The sequence below is a fragment of the Erythrolamprus reginae genome, chromosome 2 (genome assembly GCF_031021105.1).
Source record: "Erythrolamprus reginae isolate rEryReg1 chromosome 2, rEryReg1.hap1, whole genome shotgun sequence".
NCBI classification, from domain to species: domain Eukaryota; kingdom Metazoa; phylum Chordata; class Lepidosauria; order Squamata; family Dipsadidae; genus Erythrolamprus; species Erythrolamprus reginae.
In genome coordinates this window covers 46,190,767-46,213,725 of record NC_091951.1, presented here as the reverse complement: position 1 = coordinate 46,213,725, position 22,959 = coordinate 46,190,767, and the positions used below count along the sequence as shown (strand labels likewise).

General features: G+C 38.2%; 1 protein-coding gene across 1 annotated transcript in view; it reads right to left on the bottom strand.

Annotated features, from left to right (window-relative positions):
* Positions 1-9,516, bottom strand: part of PRKAR2A (protein kinase cAMP-dependent type II regulatory subunit alpha) — an 83,614-nt gene extending 74,098 nt beyond the window's left edge. The window contains exon 1 of the mRNA XM_070738096.1: positions 8,763-9,516. Within this exon, the coding sequence (XP_070594197.1) occupies positions 8,763-9,033 (271 nt within the window). The 5' untranslated portion in view covers positions 9,034-9,516. The remainder of the gene's footprint in view (positions 1-8,762) is intronic.
* Positions 9,517-22,959: the final 13,443 nt, after the last annotated feature.

Sequence of the window (22,959 nt, the reverse complement as noted above, 5' to 3'; positions counted from 1 at the left end):
TTTGTGAACTCTGATCATCTTCAGTTCGCACTGGCTGATTGGCCTGGGGAGGTTTCTTGTCATGCGCCCCCTGACCCAAGACTGTCACTTGTAAGGACAGTCCCTTTTCAATGGTGCTCCCCACTGTCCCCTGCTCCCATTTCTGACGCTGTCACTGTATTTGCAGATGGTAGCAAGACTTATGGGGCATGTGCCTGGCTGCACAAGGGTAAGTGGTCAACAAAAATTACTCCCCCTCAGACCTCTGCTCAGAGGGCTGAATTGGCTGCATCTATTTTGGCATTTACAATTTTTTCTAAGGAACCTTTTAATTTGATCCTTGACAGTTTGTATGTCACTCAAATTGTTTCTTCCATTTTTGATTCCTATCTGTCACCATCATTGGATGCAAACCTTTTGTCTTTGTTTTTGTCTTTGCAAAAATTAATCATGGCACGAAAGTGTTTATTTTTTGTTTCCCATATTAGGAGTCATCAACCCTTTCCTGGATTTTTGCAAGAAGGAAACAATGTAGCAGACGCTGCAGCTTCAGCAGCAACTGCCTCCGTCTCCCTCATGGCTGTTGTTTCAGCCCCGACTCCTTGGGAAAGTCATTCTTATTTTCACCAGAATAAAAAGGCACTCATGAAACAATTTGGCATAACAGCAAATGAAGCATCTGCTATTATTCAGCAATGTCCCACCTGTAGCCAACAAGCGAACTCCATACCTATGGGGGTCAACCCTAGAGGTACGGAATGCTGCCAGATTTGGCAAATGGATGTAACGCAATATCCTCCCTTCGCTTCTTGGAAATATCTTCATGTTTCCATTGATACATACTCAGGCTACATTATGGCTACTCCACAAAGAGGTGAAGCCACAAGATATGTTATAAATCACTGTATTCGCACCTTTGCATCATTGGGACGTCCAAAAGAACTGAAAACTGATAATGCACCCGCTTACACAAGTGCAGCCTTTGCTGCCTTCTGTAACCAGTGGGACATTGTGCATAAATTCGGGATTCCTTCCAACAGCCAGGACCAATCTCTCGCAGAGAGGGCTCATTTAACGCTAAAGCGTGCCCTGGACAGATACGATCAGATGAAGGGGAAAACCGCCCCTAACCTCCCAGCGGTGCAAAACACTCTTAATCTTTGTTTATATACTTTAAACTTTCTTAATCTAACTGGCACTCCTTCATCCTCTGCTGCGACTCGTCATTTTTCCACAGTTCCAGTCTCTTCCCCCAGGCCTTTGGTCTACTATCGTCAGCTACCGGATCTCACTTGGAGAGGCCCAGCAGATCTTATCACCTGGGGGCGAGGCTACGCTGCAGTGCAGCTTGACGATCGGGTGCTGTGGGTACCAGGAAGACACGTAAGACCATATCTTCCTAAACATGCAGGCACAAAAGGGGGACATGAACATTCACACACACCTCCCCTTCCTGCGGGAACCTCCAGAGATGACAGCACTCCAACAACTGGCTGACCCCCTGCCTGACCTGGAGACTGGGCAGGGGCACCCACAACCACTGCCTTGCGAAGAACGTGAAGAATCTCCCAGGGGATATTTGTTGCTTCATCAAAAAAACACCTAATCATCACTCTTTTTTTTTTCCCTGTGTGCTTATTGAATTGTTTGTTAGTTTTGTTATTATTGCCTGTTCTTTAGCAAAAACCATTAACGCTACATCAATAGCCATTGCTGCCTTAACACAAGAACAAATAGAGCTCCGACATGCAATTTTGGAGAATAGAGCTGCTATAGACTTTTTGTTATTGTTACATCATCTAGGATGTGAGTCTGTAAAAAACATGTGTTGCTTTAACATCTCAGAAAACTCACATTTGATAAAAAAGCAATTGGACAACTTAAAGGATCTTGCATCTCACATTCGAGAGGATGTGTTACCTGCCTGGTGGGATGCCCTTTGGTCCTGGCTTCCGGATGGCTCCTGGCTACGTATTATCCTAACTGCTATGATTGTTGTGGTAATAGTTCTTGTAACACTTTGCTGCTGTATTCAATGCATTCCATCATTACTACAAATCTTTAAAAGTCTTCTGCCCTCTAATAGGAAGGTCATTCTCACTCGGGAAATTAAACCCCTTCTGGACTTAGAGGCCCACTTGCATCAGCTGGAAGCTATATCAAAGAAGCAACCTTTCTCTCTGCCCAGCGAGGAGAAAGAGTCTACCTTTTAAAAAATAAAAACAGGGGAGATGTGGGAACGCGGGAACTAGTGTCTTGGAATGTGCATGCGAAAAGCATAGACCTTGAGCATGACACGTATGATGACCCAGTTTCTCTAGCAACATTCTCCTTCCCTGCACTCTTATCTTGCTTTCCTTGCTGCTAGCCTAAGAAAAGTGCAACATTATATATCATGAGGTGGGCTGATGGGGCCCTTCTCTCGCTCTTGCTTTATTTTTCTCATGAATCAGCACCTTGAAATGTAGCACAAGTTATGTGATTTTTATTGGTTATATTTTGTACGCTTAATACGTTATAAGTTTGAATTGGTGTAACAGACCCATGTGAAATGTAGCATCACAGAAGCCTGCCTTTCTTTGTTTGCTTTCAATAAAAGGGTCATCCTGGATTTAATCTGGGTTGCTTCACCAGAGAGAAAATCCAGGTTGCTTCACCAGAGAGAAAATCCAGGTTGCCTCACCAAAGAGTCAAGTTTCTTGTCCGAGGTTTTTTCTCTCACATTGGATTCGTGAGTAACCCGCAGTCAGTTGCCAGCTGCGAGCTTCCATACTTGTGCTTGGCTGAGGACGTTTTCCCTTCTCTTTCAAAAGCAGTCATTACTTTTGAGACATTACCTCTTGAAATGCCGAACATCGAACATTTGGGCACTTTCTGTTACACTAGCGCCTGCCATTCAAGCACCAACAATTTGGCCTCTCTTAAAAAAGGTAGTTTAAAAAAACACATAAAATAACAGAATTTTAAAAAATTAAAATATGTAAAGTTTTGATTGATTTGAACATGTTCAAACATTATGATGCCAAAAAGTCAAGTGTTTCCATTTTTTTGTCCACCTCCTGTATAATCCATAAGCAAAAGAACAGAACCAAGAGGACGTGTGTCAGAGGTGGCACACAGAGCCCTCTCTGTGGGCACATATGCTGTCACTCCTCAGCCAGTTGGTTGTAGGGTTCCTAAGGCACACATGTGCGCCGGCCAGCTGGTTGTTGGTTTCCAGCACACTTACACGTGTATGCATGCACATGCCTTCCAGTTTGGGCACTCTGAAACAATTATAGTACTTAGGAAATGAGGAACTTAATTGGAAATATTTTAAACTCAATGTAAGAGGATATTTTGGATATCCTTGTAATTTAGCACATTATATAAGGAACATTTCTCTAACTGGTATTTGATAAACTAGAGACACCAAATTCAACATTAACTGAAATCTTTGGTTTACCTGACTGGCAACCCACTATTACTGTAAAGAAAACTTTTTTTTAAGTAGGGGAAGATTGCCTGCCTGACTGCCACTGTATTATGCACACATCTTTTGCAATATTTACATATATTTACTATATGGCTACATGTACAGTAGTGTATAACTTCACTTGCATCTTAGACAAAGAATGAGCAATGATGATTTTCTACTTCCTCGGGAAATCTCGGAAGTTTGCAAGTATTAAATATTAGATATACAGTAGCACAATTTCAACCATCAATTGGTTATATTATCTAATATATTTTAAGAAGCAGATATTAACTATATTACCTTACTATTGATATAAGAATTAATCCATCATCCAAACTCCCAAAGTAGTTTAAAATTTTGACACATTTACCATACGAATAGATGGATAAACTAGGGAACAATAATACTCAAAGCACCAACTTCATAATGAATACCCAACAGACATTTACTATGTCAGAATAAACTAATCAGCTATTAGTTGATATAAATATACAGTTGAGAGTTCAATTACAATGTTCAATAGTTATAAACTATATGACATGAACATTTACTTTTAACACACAATAACAAGGATATAACATCATTACGGTAGAGAGCTCCAGCAAAGTCAATAATATTTCATCCTACTTTTGGGATTTGGGGAGAAGAAATATAATTGCCATTTTAGAAATGATTTATGACTACAATGAAAAAAATTAAAATGCATCTGCTTAAAATGCTATCAGGTGAAGGATAAAGAGAGGCATATATTGTAACCAAAGGAACACAGGTGAAAAAGAAAAGCACAGAGAATACCATATCTATATTATTCCTTTTGATTATAATATTTTTAAAGGTTTAATGCTCTTATACCGTAGAACCATAGAGTGACAATGTTGTATTTCATAATTCAATTATACATATTCTATACTCCTGAAAGTAATAGAATGTGACAAAGATTTATTTTTTTCAACTGTGAAATCTCATTAAGGGCAAACCTGTTTTGTCCTAAGTATAATAGTTGCTTTAAAAAGTCTGAAGGACAGCATCCACCAAGAGATTTTAGAAAGATTTCCAAAAACCCTTTAAAAAAAGCAATGCTCTCTGGCTTTTGGACTCCTATAATGCTTGACAAAATATATCAATTTCCAAAGAAAATAAAAGCAGACTAAACATTGCTCAGAATTTATCATATGCCAAAAATTACATTATTTTGTCAGTAATAGGACTATCTTATTCTTTGAACACAAGGACTATAGTATTAACAAAATTAATTATGGTTTCCAATCAGTTCTCCTTTGGAATTGCATTTTTTCCCTAATGCACATTTGTGTCTCTCTAAATGTTGCTTATCTCCAATTTCCAGCATAAAAATGATTAAAGGTAACTGTACTTCATCAATATCTGCATCTCACTTGTCTCAGCTTCTTATCATAAAGGAGTAATAATCCAGTCTGACCAATTACAACTCTTTCCCCATATTTTAATCCTCTTTTCAATAATCTGTGTAATCCCTAAAATTTATGATCAATTCAATAGACAATTTACCTTTATAACAATATAGCAAACATGCCAAGGTGTGTTTTATTCATTTTACTCTTGTACAGTACTGTGATATTTAATATACCAATAACATGAGTGTTTTGGCTATTTTAATGAGTTTTCACAAAAAACTGTGTCAAATTAAAATAGACCACTGTGTTATGTTAAAATTCTGCATAATCACCATTGTTTCAGCATCTTATTTCAACAATTTTTTGTCAAAATTGATCTATTTCAATTAATCTTCCTTCCCAATAAGTATGTTATGAATCTTAACATGGTTAACAGACAGAATTTTTTAATTACTGTACACCAACTGCTGCTGTTTACACTATCAGATTTATCATTTTACTCCAACCATTCTATGTTGTTATTTTAACAGTTACTAGGAAACTCTGTATTTTTGCTTTCTTTTCCAAACTGGTCTTCCTTAACAAATTAAAACTGAAGCATGCTCTACAAATGCATGTGCTTTTCGAACAATGTTTAATTTAATGGATATAACTCTTTAAAGGCTCATGACAAAGTTTTATTTTTACCATACATAAATATTTTGCAAAGTATCTAGAAAACATTCTGATTTATATCCTCTATCATTTCAATGGCATTTGAAGCTACTTAACTACTAAGATTCTAAGTTATTATTGTTAATAACGGATTTAATTTTTTTTGTACATCTTAATTATTTCAATTAGTTGCTCTCATTCATAGTGATAAAGGTAACTATTTCTGAATTCAGAATATTAATTCATTATTGCAAGTCTGGTTTGGAGGTAAAAACACAATCCGGACCCACTAAATAGATCCACATTTTTTTTTAAATGCCATGATTTTTTCCAAATTTAACAGCAAGGTTAATATTCATTTTGGTTAATATTTGCCATGCCTAGTAAAACTTGACACTATTTAATTAATCTGCATTTTTTTAAAAATTGTGTAAATCATGGTATATATTGCATGTTACATTAATTTCAGGTCTTCAGAAATGATATTTTTCTACAAAAAGACCTACCAATATTTTACCACTTAGATAGAAAGTGAAGACTTGCCCCATAATGCACAGCATTCCATTTCTGTTCACTTTTGCTCCCCCTGGCAACAGCCTCGTACACACTGTACAAAAACAGCTTTTTAACTGGGTGTTTCCTGCTTCCCATTTCAGGAAAAGTATCTCTTTGGCTTCATAACCATTTTAGTTACAAAGATACAATTCAGAATACTCATTTCTCAGAAAGCTTCCTCTTCCCTCATACACCAACCTTAGAAACATGTTAACTAATTTATATTCAGTACATAGCACGTAACTAGGTGGAGATCAGAAAGCTGTAAACATCAACTGAACAACCTCTTAATTAGTAATCCAAAGTTAGTCACTAACTATTCTATCAGTAAAGTTTTCAAACAGCACCTTCACTTTTGACACTTACAAACATAGAATGTGTGTCTGACAACATTGATATCACTTAATTCTAAGATTGCCTAAATGTCCCCCAATGCGTGGTAAACTAAATACAGTAATGGAATCCTGATACATTATGGTATATTCTTCTCAAATTTATGGTCCCTGTACTCAGAATACTTTTAAACACTTGCTTTGTGGATTAGCTACTTGCACCATGTTCCAATTATGAGATAATTAATCCACACTTTGGCATGCTCCTTTGGACAATTTTTAACATGAATTAATCCAATTTTGGACCAAGAATATGCAAATAACTATTTAGAAATGAGTTTTAACAATATTTTTCATTGCTTACCTACACAATTAAGTATAAAATGTGTTCTAAATAAAATAATGAGACAATACAGAAAACATTCTCTAGATAGTCTTTTAAAGGGAGGAGTTAAAATGGATAAGATGTAAAAAGCTGCTGTGTTCAAGAAAAAATATTGTAGAAAAAATATAGACAGATTCTTGAAGAATCTTCAAGAAATTCCTTTAGGAGTGGATATCATTCAAGATAAGATATTTTCCAATCTTTCCCTCCCTCCCTCCTTCCTATATATTATTTTAAAACAAACTACTATTCATACATTGTTGTGTTCCAACCTTACAGGCTCTATTTTCTTCTCAATACTGTACTTTTTTAGAGCTTTTAATATTATTTATATGTTTAACATTATTTATATGTTTTAATGATTGTTGTGAGCTGCCTAGAGTCCCTCAGGAGATGGGTGGCATAAAAATTAAAGAGAGAGAGAGACACACACAGACAGACAGCTGATCACACACCTCTGCCCTGAAAAACCTGGACACTGGAAAGGCTGCCCATACCTTTTAAAATCTAAGGAACAAGACATTTAATGCCCCCTTAAGGCCTCCCCCCTCCCTTTCTCTTTAATTAAGAAACAAGGAATACATGGGAAGCATGTTTGGTTTTTTTAGCTGGCTCTCTTTTTAAAAAAGAACAGAGAAGGAAAGATTTTCATTCAAAAAGTCATCTCCATTCCTGGAGCAATAGTCTGCCTAGACATATTGAATGAAATGAGTCCAGGAGTGTAAAGGAAAATGAATAAAATACACCTTAGTATGTTTGCTATATTGTTATAAAGGTAAATTGGCTATTGAATTGAGCATAAGTCTTAGTGATTACCCGGATTATTGAAAAGAGGATTAAAATATGGGAAAAGAGTTCTAACTAGCCAGAATGGATTATTACTCCTTTATGATAAGAAGTTGAATCAAGTGAGATACAGCTATTGATGAAGTACAGTATAATCTTTAACCATTTTTATGCTGGAAATTGGAGATAAGCAACATTTAGAGAGACACAAATGTGCATTAGGGGGAAAATGTAATTTCAAAGGAGAACTGATCGGAAACCATAAATTATTTTGTTAGTACTATAGTCCTTGTGTTCAAAGACTAAGATAATTCTATTACTGACAAAATAATATAATCTGCCCAGGCATATAGAATGAAGTGAGGCCAGAAATGTAAGCAGTAAAATTTGAAAACGATCCAGCTACCTTTTTCTTTTCCCCTTCTTTCTCCAGGGCCATCTCAAAGAGAGGCAAAGGAGGAAAACCAGTTTAAAAAGGGGTCTCTTTCTTTTCCTACACAAGGTCACACCTCTTTTTCCGCATTCAAAGCACCACCTCCCCATCCACCCCACCCACCCAAATCCCAAATAAACAATATTAATTTAATCTAATCCAAATGTTTAGCTTCTTAGAATATTTTAAGGTAATTATTTATGTTAATTGGATTTAGATGTGTTTTATTATACTGTGTATTCATTATATCTTGTGAGCCGAGCCGAGTCCACTGAGAGAGGCGGCATGTGTGTGTGTGTGTGTGTGTATATGTATATGTCTGTCTAATCTATCTATCTATCTATCTATCTATCTATCTATCTATCTATCTATCTATCTATCTATCTATCTATCTAATCTAAAATATTCTGGACATTGCTATATTAACCTGGCCAATTTCTATACCCTGCTTCCCGCCGCTGCCCCCGGGTTGCTTTGAGGGCGGCAGGGCAGGATTTCGCGCAGCGAGGGAGCTATCTTCCTCTCTTTCTCTCCTCCGCTCTCCACCGTTCTCACGACATGTTTGGAAGTACCGTAAAATCGGGGGCCGATGACCCGCCGGGAGGGGAGGGTGCCTCTTCCCTTATCCTAACCTGAGAGCTGCCGGGACGGGTGGAGAGCGCGTGCAAAAAAAAAAGGGAGGGGGATCTTCCGCACGTGAGGACCTTCGGATTCGCCCCCCCCCCCCGCACCAGGAAAAAGGGGGGAGAAAAGGTTGCGCAGCGTGTGGCGAGAGACGCGACCCCCCCCCCCCTTCCCTCCAACTCACGCTCGAAGTCGGAGTCGGAGTCCTCGTCGGCCGCCGCTTCCCTCCTCGACTCTTCGCCGTTGGACTCGGTCTGCATGGGCTCCCCGCCGAAGTTGACTCCTTTGCCCCTGGCAGCGGCCGCCTCCTCTCGCAGCTGCTGGTCGCGGGAATCCCTCAGGCGAGTGAAGTATTCGGCGGTGAAGTCCAGGAGGTCCGGCGGCCGGCGCCGCAACACCTCCACCGTGTAGCCCTGCAGCAGCTCCGACAAACCCTCCGGGATCTCGATACTCATTTTGGCGGTTGAGCCGAAAGGAATTCAAGTAAAAAAAGGGGGGGAGACACACGAACAGCCCCCCGAAGTCGCCTTTATAACTGCCAACCGTCGTCGTCGCCGACTCCGACGCCGCCCCCACCCCGCTGAGCTTCCGAAACGGGGGTCCGGCGCCGGGGCCTCCCAACTGCGGCTCACTCCCCTTTCTTCCAGCCCTCTTCTTCCCCCTCAGCACCGAGGGAGCCGCGCTCGCGCCGCCGCCTGACACGCGAGAAAGAAAGGGACTGAGGGTGCGGGGGGGCGGGGCTAAGGGGAGGGAGGGAGGAGGGAGGGAGGACTGGGACGGAAGCGCACAACGCTCTACGCGCAGGAAACGGCCAACAGTGCGAGCGAGAGAGCGAGCGAGGGGGGGGAAGGGGTGTGGAGTAAAAGGGGGCGGCGGCGCCCGAGGAGGCGTGAAATTTAAAAAAATATGGGTGGAATCGTTGACGTCACAACGCCGAAGAAGGGGCGCGCGAATGGAACGGGTTTTTAAAGGAGCGACTGTTATTAAGACGGAAGGGTGGGCGGTGTGATGCCGCGCGTGCGCAGAGGAAGGCTGGGTTTCAAGGTGGGTGACCCGCGTTGGGTACCGTAAATTCCTTCGCGGGTTCTTAAGACGGCTGCTGGAAAGGAAAGGGTTGGGGGAGGTTGTGCTTCGGGTGGGCGTCGGTTCGTCGTCTTCCCGATGATTGTTGGAAAACAACGCGATGACGACTCTTTAGTAACTTTCCCAATCCGTAAATGACTCTCACTCACTCTCTCTCACACACACACCCCTCTCAAAGAATTGTTCAGAAACTGTCACTCAGCTCAAACTTGACAATTAACCACCAACTAACCATCCAGCTGCTTTTACCTCAAGTTTGAAAAAATGTGAATTAAGCTTGTCAAACGTGCAAATGTAAACATTTTTCCAAAGCGGATCTTTTTTTTTTTAGTTTTCCTGATTTTCCAAAGGGGGGTGGAGAGATAAAAGTCCGGATATTTTTTTTTAAAAAAATCATGTTTTGGTTGTGGCGACATTATTTTTTGATGTATGGGGGAGACAAGCATTACATTGAGTAAAAGGAAAGATTTTATCTTGCTATTTTTAAAAAATAATTTTTATTGAGTTATATACATTAAAAAAAACATTGCAAAAAAGAAATACATTACATAAAAAAGTAAAACTAAGACAAAATTTTCTTTTCCTATTTCATCAGTGTTAGCTCAGGTAGTGGAATTATTGGCAGGTTTTATGCCAGCTCTTCCTTATCAATTCTGTAAACAAAAGTTGTTGTCCCCTTCTAGCCCTTCTATTTTACTAATCCAAGAGGTCCCTAAAATGTATTTCCTGGTGGATAAAAACATTTGAACTAAATCTCTACCACCCTGCCTCTCACAAAAGGTAGACATGCTGCTCTGAGTATGGATTAGATGCCTTCAGTTTTTTTCTCAATGGAAGGGAAGCAAGCACCAAATTGTGGAAGGGCCACCAAATATCCAGAGAAGTGCGAGACTCCATTGGGTGTATACAAGTTGTATACAAGTACACAATTACCTTATGTGGCAGGGTACTTTAATCTGGATTCTTGGACTGAGTAGGGAAAGGGCCTTAATGCTGTAGCCACTAGGATTTGGCCACTAGGGTCATGAGTCTTATGGGCCAACAAGCTTTTATATTTAATCACTTGCATATCTCATTCATTTCTGATATATTAAACTACGGATTGTTCATAACCTGACTACTTGGAGTTAGCTTTTGCTAATCTTAGATTTAGCAAGAGCCTAAAACCTCAATTTCAAGAGATTAGCCTTGGTGATGTAATAATATTGGGTTGAGTGATATCACAAAAACCTCATGAGATCAAATGCTCCCAAGTGATAGTTTTTCCTTCTGTGACAGGAAATTTTAATCTTTGTATTAAACTACTAATTTTTTCATCCATATTTCCTTCTGCTACATTTTGTATATTTATCTAAAAATGTGTCTTCAATCTCAACATGATTTATACTTGAATATTACTTACGCAACTTCATCTTTTATATTCTCACTATTGCATAGCAATGTTAAACTGCTCACAAAGCTGTCCTATCAGCCCTTAACTGCTTCTGATTTGCATATACCATATGTTACATGTAAAATATTTAATTTTATCGGTATTGAGATTTTCTCTTTGTTGTTTTTATTCCTTTTGTGTCGTCTTTCAGATTGAGAGATTCCATGCAAAAAATATTATGTTTTCATGAATTATCAGTAAATCATTTAAAAAATCTTGCTAGCCTAAAACACTTTAAAATAATAAAACAATAAATGTATTCCTCTGGTATGCTGTTCAACAAGCCAGCTGAGCCTCACATGCTGCATTAGAGAAAGACTCCAAGTCATAGATGGAGCACTAAAGCAAAATATATCCATCAACCTATATATTCATTTAGTTATCAGGCCATTCAATTTATACTTAGTTTGTCAAAAATTTGCTGAAGTAAAAGCATATGGTGTCCCCAGTATATGTGCAATCTGACCAAAAAATAAGTTTCATCTAACAGGATTTGTACATGGCTGGATAGCATTTGTTTCATGTTGTTTATAGACTAATCTATGATGTGCTCTGGAATCTTCTCAGGATCAATGTCAGACATTCTGGTTCCCTAAATTTTTTCTTTTTAGAAGGTCAGAAATAACATTTGTTGGTCATTTGGTACTTCACTGGAGGATTTTTGAAGGATAATGTATAAATGTTTTGCCACAAACTGTCTTGCAGCTAGTTTCCAAGTATACAATTTATCCAATCCTGGAAATGTAAACTCAAAGTAAGGAGTTACTCGCTGACCAGAACTTTATTAACTTCAAACTTATGGTAAATTCTATACATTTCCTAGTGAAGAGTTGGGGGGGGGGGGTGTTAGACTGAATAAGAGTTGGGTAGCTCTGATTTTTCTTTATTACCTGTTAGCATTTAACCTTCTCTATTGAGCAGTTGGCATGCTCGTTCTTTATCCTTTGAACATAACTAAAAAAAGTTGATTTTTGTATCTCTTGCTACTTATTCTAAGCTTTCATTTCCTTAACAGCAGCTCTATAGTTCTAGGTAGTGATGGCGAACCTTTTTTCCCTCGGGTGCTGAAAGAGCATGCACGTGCACTATCACGCATGTGTGAGTGCCCACATCCACAATTCAATGTCTGGGGAGAGCGAAAACAGCTTCCCCCATCAGGCCAGAAACGGCCTGTTTCCAAACTTCTGGTGGGCCCAGTAGGTTCATGTTTCACCCTCCGCAGGCTCCATAGGAGCCAGGGGAGCCTCTCTGGAAGCCAAAAACTTCCTCCCAGAGCCTTTGTGAAAGCCAAAAATCAGCTGGCCAGTCACACATGCACATTGGAGCTGAGCTAGGGCAATACCTCCCATGCCAGCAGATATGGCTCTGCGTGCCACCTGTGGTAGCTGTTAGCTATCACTGTTCTAGGTTATCCAGGTTATTGCGGTAGTCCAGGCAGGAAACCATGAGTATCAAACCTATTTTTATTGTCAGATTAAAATGATAAAATCTTGTGAAAGCACTTTTACTTTCCAGAAAATTTGGAAGTGTCCCTTCTGAGATACTTCCCACACTCCTTTTGCTTTTGTGGGCTGAGATGCCTTTGAAGTCCTTGGTGCTCCCTGAGCTTGGTTGTTTTCTTGCATACATCGAATTACTCAACTAGATAAAATCAGTGCTTAGAGGCACCTTTTCCCATGATGGTTGTCTAATAGTTTGCAGCTCTTCCTTCTGACTTTCGAGTAATTCCCACTTTTAATATTCATCCATTTGTGTCCTGTCCCTAATGGACGAAAATTAATGGGTTAGATTTAAATTATGAAACAAAAATGCAGCATGTACAGGAACAAAAAAAAAGTTAAATGAACGTTAAATTTGTTGAAGATTATTATAAGAAATACTCATTATTTTTCCTCATGCATAAAAAGTTGTTTACTCAAGCAGTCAATATCTTTGAAAATGAACTTTGCAAATAGGTTATGAATGTAGTGCATTTTCCCTACAAGGGAAACCTTGTTCGCTGATTACAACTATATGTCTGCAAAATCTATGCATTGACTTTAGGGCCCTTCGGAAGTACAAGGTACAGCTACTACACACACACACACACAATAAAGTTTAGTATGTACTTTTAAATAAGAACACAGAACTTGGCATATAGACAAGCAATTTGACACTTGCCTGTTCTTAACACCCAGAAGCATCAGTAACATACAGGGTATTGATTTGATGACGCCATTGTATGTTGTTGGTATAAATATGTCTGTGTTGCTCTTGGACTGACAGGAGGAGGAAGAAAGCAATGGTTATTTGAGTTAAGTTCTACTCAGAATTATGACCTTGGCTGAGCTTGTCAGTGACAGCAAATTTATTATTCCTTTAGCAAGAGGTCCCATTAATATTCCCAAATCCTTCTCATTTTCTGGAAACAAATATTTCTTAACTATTTAACACAGAGAGTTAACTGAACATCAGATCACGCTCCCAGCACATAAATCAAGTTAAGTCTGAATTGAATTTACTTCAAAGGGAGAAAACCCTGTACATTTTTATTATTATTATTGTTATTATTATTACAGTAAGACGTCACCTATCGCTGGTGTTACATTCCAGACCCGGCCGCGATAGGTGAAATCCGCGATGGGGAATTTATCCCGGTCATTGCGAGGGTTCCGTTCCAGGACCCCCCGCAATGAGCGGGTTTTCGCGAAGTAGCGCTGCGGAAGTAAAAACACCATCTGCGCATGTGCAGATGGTGTTTTTACTTCCGCCGCAGCAGCGAGGAGCCGAAGATTGGGGTTTCCCCGCCGCCCACGCAAACTCCTCGCTGCTGCCGCGCCCGCCGCTCGCCCGCCCTGAAAGGGAAAGCCCCCCCAGGCCGGCTCCGATCCCCCCAGGCCGGCTCCAATCGTTTTAAAACAGGCGCGCCGCTTCTCCGCTGACTCCTGGCGAACTTCCCCGCTTTAGGAGTCAGCGGAGAAGCCGTGCGCCTGTTTTAAAAGATCGGAGCCGGCCTGGGGGGGCTTTCCAGCAACCCCCGAGCCTGGGTTGGGGGCTCGGGGGTTGCTGGAAAGCCCCCCCAGGCCGGCTCCGATCTTTTAAAACAGGCGCGCGGCTTCTCCGCTGACTCCTGGCGAACTTCCCGGGCGAAGGGCGGGCGAGCGGCGAACGGCGGGCGAACGGCGGGTGGCCGGGCGAAGGGCGGGCGAGCGGCGGGTGGCCGGGCGAACGGCGGGCGAGCGGGTGCTGGGGGGGGCTTCGCCCTCCCGCCAGCAAGAGGGGGAAGACCCAGGGAAGCCGCCCAGCAGCTGATCTGCCCGGCACCATCTACGCATGCGTGCCCATAGAAAAAAGGGCACGCATGCGCAGATGGTGTTTTGACTTCCGGGTTGAAAAATCGCAAATTAGCCTGTTCGCAATGGTCGGGAACGCAATAACCGGGGGATCACTGTACTTATTTAAGTATTTATATTGTAATTGTTTGGTAAGTTTTCATTGTTTTAAGTGTTTATAAACCCTTCCCACACAGTATTTATTTTAGATACAGTATTTAAAAACAGTATTTACAATTTTAGATATATTTTTTTTTTAAACCTGCCGATCGAGTTCCGCAGGCTGTTTAAATCTGCCGATCGACCTCCTCAGAAACCCGCGATCCAGCGAAGATCCGCGAATGATTTTTCTCATTAATATTTCTTGAAAACCCGCGATGAAGTGAAGCCGCAGTAGTTGAAGCGCGATATAGCGAGGGACTACTGTATTGTTATTATTATTATTCCTTCAATTTCTTTGCCGCTCAATTCCTTAGGGACTCTAAGAGAAGGAAAGCCAAAAGAATCAACCAATCATTTTGCTTGTTACTGGCTGCATATCCAAACTCAGGAGAACCCCATTCAGCAGTCAGTGAGAAGGAAAACTGGAGGAGAGGCAGGGTTGATAGAGATAGGTAGGCATTTAACTCAGCAGTGGACAAAACATTTAAGCATGGTTGTATGAAATACAAAGAGTCTGCTTCTTAAATTAATGTTTACATTTGCTCCTTTCACACAAAGAAAATGGAGAAAAAGCCCTAAAGCTTTTTAACACATGGCCAGCAAAATTTCAAAATGTGGCATAAAAAATAAATACCTTTCTCTTCAAGATTGCTTGTTATTCCCCATTTGCCTTATATATCAATCAAGAAGCAGCAAGAATGTTTTTTTCATGGAAATCCTTATACATTTTCTTATAAATGCTGTTCTCACTGCTGCAATACACCCCAATTCATTTTAATCTCCACTATTTGGGGAATAACTTGTAAATAACCCTTGTAAAAGCTCCAGTATCTATTAGCGGGACTGTATATAGGGGGGGGGGGTTGTTGTTGTTGTTACATGGGACTATATATATGAGGGATGAGGGAAAACTAAAAACAAAGAGAGACTGAGAACTGTTGAGGAAGAGCTTCCTGTGTGTCTTTCTGCCAGGATATCCCTTTTGTGTTCATAGAAACAGGTCCAGGTTTCACACTAAGTGAGTATAAATACATTTAGAAACTATATTATTAACTATATATATAATATGTACTTCGTTAGAGTGTCATTTTGGTTGTTGGTGTGCCCCAGGATTTTGTAAATGTAAAAAATGTGCTCAAAAAAGGTTGAAAATCAGTGCTATAAACCATGGCTGTACAGAAGTAACCATACCAGCTTGTCAACTGCAGGCTTTAATGAAAAGCAGTGAAATTTGATTATGTTTTGCTTTTTTAAAGGAAAGTGCATAGTTTCGGCAATTGTTTTGTAAATACAGCTGCAAATGTACAAGACGTGTGTGCCATCACCCTATTCAATACTATGAACCAAATAGTGTGGGTGTGTTTAGCATGATAAATGCACAAAGCAAAACGTCAAGGCAAAAATAATTAGTGAAAGGATTTTTTTTTTCACATTTTGTTTATACTTATAGGTTTCTCACTGATTTCAGGTTAGCATTTGCTAAACTTGCCCAAAATATTAATTCTGCTTGCTTGGAAGTTTTCTGAAATTGATTTTTAAACTGAATATGCTAGAAGCACTATTTAGAGCCAGGGAGCCTTTAATTTTAAACCAAGGTTTTGAGAGTAAAAAAGAGAAAAAGCTAATTTCTCTTTCCAAGGCTGTTAGTGAGCAGCCTGCCAGGGGGCCATCCTCTGTTTTGGCACAAATCCATTCTGCCTCAAGCTGGGACATATCAGTGATGGTTTCAGTTTATTTGAATTTTGTATGCAATTCCAGTTATTGCATACAAAATGGGGAAAGATGGGTTGCTAATGCAGTTTGACAAAGTTGCAAAGAATTTCAATGGGTTTGGTCTTGGTGTTTGTATGCCCATATATAGGGAAATATGATAAGCAGTAAAATGGCAAAGTATAACAAGAAACATTCCGTTAATATCTCTGAAGGTTACTCAAGCACAAAGCAAAACCCACATATTCCAAAATGTTTCTTTTATCTGCCTTTTTACGGAGAACTCAAAGCAGCTTAATGCTCAGTTCCCAGGCAACTTATGGGCAGACTGGCTCCAAGGATTTTATTGCCAAGGCCAAAGGAACAGAACCTGCCTACAACTGGCTCTTGGCTGCTGATACAGCAATGTTTTTCACTGACCTTAAATGGCAGTTTTCTATAAGATAGGGTGGGCCACATGGTATGCAGCATAGTCCATCTCCTTCTCTCATCCCTGTTTTGCCACTCTCCCACTATGGAAATCCATAGCTTAAATATAGTACTGTATACTGAATAAATCCTAATTAACTGGATTTCCAAACAGATCATGCTCTGATATTTGTAATGGATGGTTTATTTGCTTTCTATACGTATCATTCCCAGAGGCCCTAGATTGGTAACAACAGCATTTCCCATATGCAAAAACAAAATATATAAATATTTACCTTATATAAATAATTATACCTTCCGAGGAACTTCCGGGGCGGGGCTTGGTCGATGCGGAGCTGGTGAGTGAACCGCTGCTCTCCCAGCACGACTTTTATTGCCTTTAAATATAAGATCAGACACCCAACTTGGAGGGAAGGGTGTCGTAAGAGGTGGTTATGCTGTGCCCGATGTGAGAGTCGCTAGCTCACACCGGCACAAGCTTTTTTGAACCGCCAGGACCGGGCAAAAAAGAAGCCAGCGTTTGCTGGCCCTGAGACATGGCCGCCCCGTAAACATCGAGGAGGAAGTGAGAAGAGATCGGTGAACCTCAGCAAGTACCCTAAAATAACATATTTTGAATTCGGAAACTTCTTGTGTACCAGAACAACTGTGGGAAAGACGATAAAAGATAGAAAAGCTCAAATTGAAAGAAGCGGCGATTAAAAGGTTGAGCGACAGGAGAAGCAAGAGACAGCGTGCGGTGACAGGAGAATCGGGTGTGTGACAGGAGAGCTGGGTCGAGGGGCGGAGACGGAACGGAGATAGATTGAAAAATCAGGAACTAAAAATCGGGAACTAAAGACGGATATAACCGGGGGATGATATGATTTTATTTCACGAACATTTGGAATACCAGGAACACCAGGTGGAATAAGAGCAGCGAAAGCGGGGATTTAAGAAAAAAAAACCTCCCCCGGCGTGAGACGTTACATTTACGTGTTTAAGCCTCCCCCTCTTCCGGAAACATAGAGCTACGAAAGCAGGAAGCAGAAACAGCAAGATAACATCGTGGAGATCTACGCCCCTTCGTTTTGTTTGGCTGGTTCTTTTGGTCTATCTGGTCTATCTGGTTTGTGCTTGCCTTTGGACTACGCAACGACTTAAAATCCCATAAAATACAAGAAGGTATAACCTTAAAGAGACAGGAATTTGACTCAATCAGATATCAACTTGACTGGGCTGGTCTTTTTTTTCAACGTCATCAACGTTATCATAGCAGATCCTCCCATAGGAAACTAGAAATTTACGCGAAATTAAACTACCAGACACTAAGCTACAATCTACTAAACTGTGAATATTGAATGTGGGACTGCTAAATTCACTTACTTTTGCAATAGTCTGGACTAAAGCCAATATTAGGATCAAGAAACGTATACTGGACAATATATAAAATTAGAGGAAAATAAAGGACAGAAACCAGATTGGACAGGAATACAATTAGATGAAATCTAACTAGATGAAATCAAAGTAATTGCTGTTATTAACTAACAATACTAATAAATGTAATTAACCAATCAACTAACAAATTAATTAAGTGATTAATTGATGTAAGGACTTGCTAAAGCTATAACTATATTATTATTATTTAAACCTCTACCTCTACTCTTAAAAATTGTTTATATATAATATTTATAAGGATTTATTCAACTATTATTTAACTACTTAACTACTCAACTGTTGATCTCTTAACCATTAATTAATTAACTGTGTATTATATATTGCATATTGAATATTGATTAAGTATTAAGTATTAAATACTATAGCATTAAGTATTAGATATTATTAGATATTAAGATATTAGATATTAAGGATTAAATATTAAATATTAAGATATAAGTTAGAATATCAAGCATAAGTCTGAAAAGAATAAGCTAAGTTAGATTAAATACTGTTTAAATATTGAAACACCGATAATAATTGAAAGCATTAATTCTACCCTTTCTCTTTTTTGAAAAATAAGTTGTATAAATTGATTGGTTCGACTGGTCATATACTGAATTAATTGTTAAAGAGTAATTTGACTAATTGATTAGATATAGAATAGATTGATTAGATATTGATTTAATTATTAGAAGGTTAAAATCTATTACAAATGGCAACTCAACAGACTTTAACCAAGTCATTGAGAAGGGGTAATTTAACCCTACTATCACCAGCTGTGCAGAAATCCTCTTCAACTTCCGACATAGTTACAGGAGAAATTAAGGATCAGGCACCCTCGCTTCAAAGCTTACAAAATTCCCTAGACAAAATTCAAGAATTTATGATAAAACAACAGGAATCCGCCAATCAAACCCAAGAAACTATAGTTAAAAACCACCAAGAGACACAAAAAAAATTTGAGGAAGTAAATGAAAACTTTGCCAAATTTAACAGTATAATAGAAGATGTTAAGGAAGCAGTAGACAGACAGGAAATTAAAATTCAACAAGTGGAAGAGACAACAGAAGCGAACAAGCTGAGATTAACTAAAAACGAAGAAGACCTTAGGAGGGTAAATAAAGATTTAGAAGGGGCCATTGCCCAATTAGAATTCGAAAAAGCCTCATTCTATCTCAGGCTACAAAATATACCCGAAGAAAAAGGGGAGAACCTGTTTGCGACTGTAGTTGAACTCTTTGCGGAAGAGTTAAAAATAAATGATAGTGAACTAATTAACCACGTAGACGAGGTATACCGAGTGCAAACCAATTACGCACGTCGCCATCAACTCCCCAGAGAGGTCCACCTTAGATTTACAAAAAAAACCCTGAGAGACGAGATATACAGGAACACCAGAGGGGTCTTAACGTACAAAGGGAAAGACATAATTGTGTTAAAACAAATACCTAAAAGAATTAGGGAACGAAGGAGGGATTACCACTACTTCACAAACAAATTAATAAAAAACGAGATACAATTTAGATGGCTAGTGCCAGAGGGGGTGATGCTAACGTGGAAGGGGAAGAAAATAAATATAGAAACACTAGAACAAGCAGATAACTTTATCCGAGAACACCTGAAAAAAGAAGGGGAAAGCAGCATAGAACTGGAGACAACAAGCCAAGAGGAGGGAGAGATAGAGGAAGAGAGAACAGACAAGATAAGCAAGGGGAAAGGGGAGAAAACAGAAAATTACAGAGAGCTTAGAAGCAGCAAAAGGGCAAGATAGTTGACGAAGAATGAATAAGGAAATTAAATTATTTTCTGTGAATATAAACGGAATGAACTCTCCTCAAAAAAGAGGACAAACATTTACAAAATTAATAAAACAAAATTTAGACGTAATATGCCTTCAGGAAGTTCATGTAAGGAAAAAGGATAAGAAAGTATTGGAACACCCGAAACTAGGGAAACTATTCACATCACTTGCAAACGAAAAAAAAAGGGGAATTGCACTATATATCAAAAGCTGGTTAAATCCAAAAGTAATTGACAGTGATGAAGAGGGTAGAATACTTATAACAGAAATTGAAATTAATAAAAAAAAAAACAAATTTAATTGTGATTTATGCTCCCAACAAAGACCAAAAATCTTTTTATAAAACGTTGTACCAAAAAATAATAAAAATTGAAAAAGGAAACATCTGTGTGATTGGGGACTTCAATATAATAATAGATTACGACAAAGACTATAAAGGTAAAGAAAAGAGTAAAAAGAAAAAAACAATACCAGAAAAACTCAAAGATATTATAGAGGAATTTAAACTAAAAGACACGTGGAGGGAAAGACACAGAGATGAATGTAAGTATACTTATTATTCACACCCACATGACTCATGGTCCAGATTGGACATGATATGGACAAATATAGAATTACAACAAGAGATAATATCAGCAGAAATAGAACCCAACTTTTGGGCAGACCACAACCCAGTAAGTATTATAATTAGAGGAAACCAAACCAAAAAAAATAGATGGACAATGAATACAAAAATTATACAAGAAAATAAATACAAAGAATTTTCAAAAAAAGAATTAGATATCTTTCTAGAAAAAAATTGGAATGAAGACACAACCATACAAAACATATGGGACACAACCAAAGCCTATATAAGGGGGATAACCATTGCATACACTAGTAAAAAAAATAAGGATAAAAATAGGGAGATGAGAGAAAATCAAAAAGAATTAGAACAAATAGAAGCCGAATGGATAAAAGATCCAAAAAAAATCGAACTAAAAGAAAAAAGAGATGTAATTAAACATAAGATAAACTTGATAGCACAGGAAGAAATAGCCCAAAAAATCAAAAGTGTAAAACAAAATTACTTCGAACACGCAAACAAACCGGGAAGGTGGCTTGCCTATAAAATTAAAAAACAGAAAGAGAAGAAATATATCCAACAATTGGAAGATGAAAAGGGAAAAAAACAAATCGATATAGAAGAAAAAAAAAAGATAATACAAAACTATTTTGAACAGCTATATAGGAATGATGAGATAAAAGAGGAAGAAATAGATCAATATTTGAACGAGATTGAATTACCCCAAATATCGGAGACTAACATTGATAGAATGGATAAAACTATAACTATGACAGAATTAGAGCTAGCAATTAAAAAACAAAACAATAACAAAACCCCAGGAGTAGATGGAATACCAGCCGAATATTATAAAGAAATATATGAACCAGTCAAAAAATTATTATTACAGATGTTGAACGAGGTGTTAGACAAAGGAGCAATGCCTGAATCCTGGAAGGAAGGTTTAATAACACTAATACCAAAAGATTTGGAACAAAGATATTTAATAAAACAATACAGACCAATTGCATTACTAAACTCAGATTACAAAATCTTTACAACAATATTAGCAGAAAGGTTTAAAGGGATAATTAATGAAATCATACATCCGGACCAGAACGGCTTTTTACCAAACAGAAATATAAAAAATAATTTGAGAAACATTATAAATATTTTAGAATACTATGAGGTAAACCCAGGAAAGAATTTGGCACTAATATTTCTAGATGCGGAAAAAGCATTCGATAATTTGAATTGGAACTTCTTCATTAAACAACTGACCAAAATGAAATTTAAAGAAAAATTTATAAAAGCAATCAAGACGATATACTCTACACAATCGGCAAAAGTTATAATAAACGACCAATTAACGCAAAATATAAAAATAGAAAAGGGAGTACGGCAAGGATGCCCCCTTTCCCCATTAATATTTATTTTGGCCATAGAAACCTTATTAAATCAGATAAGGTTAAATAAAAATGTTAAAGGATTAAATTTGAAAGGACAAGAATACAAAATTCAGGCATTTGCCGATGATCTAGTATTCAATATAGAAGATCCAATTGAATCAGGGGAAGTTTTATTAAAGGAGATTACTGAATTCGGAAAAGTAGCAGGACTTAAAATTAATAAACAAAAAACCAAAATACTGACAAAAAATTTAACAAATACAGAGAAGAAAATATTAGAAGACAGATTAGGCTTACAAATAGTAAAAACAGTTAAGTATTTGGGAATAAAATTAACAGCAAAAGCGATCACAATAAAGGAAGATAATTACACGGTTTTGATGAAAGAAATAAAAAAGAAATTAGAAAAATGGAACAAATTGCCTATTTCGCTCATAGGTAGAATCTCAACAATAAAAATGTCTATCTTACCCAAGATTCTATATCTATTTAGGACGATTCCAATTATATTAAGAAAAGACTTTTTTCAAAAACTAAATAGAATGATTACAAAATTCGTCTGGGCCGGAAAAAAACCTAGAATTAGAATACAATATCTACAAGATAATATCAAACAAGGAGGATTTGCACTACCAGATTTCGAATTATATTATACTGCAGCAATTATGGATTGGTTGAAAGATTGGTTTAAATTGGAAAATAAGAGACTTCTAATACTGGAAGGACACGATATGAGAATAGGGTGGCATGCTATCCTGTGGGAAAATAAAGAACAAACACATAGTTACTTCAAACAACATATAATAAGAAACTCGTTATACACAACTTGGAAAAAAATCAAAAAAATGTACTATCACCAAACTCCCAAATGGTACTCAAGCTTAGAGGCGACGATATATCCAAACTCAAGAGAACTAAACAAAATGTTAAATTATTATCAAACATTAGAAAAAAATGGGGAATTAAAAACTAGGGAACAATTAGAAGAAATTGGAATCAAAATCGACTGGTGGGCGTATAACGTAATTAAATCAAAATATCAAGAAGGGAAAAGGAAGGAAATACAAATAAAAGAGATAGA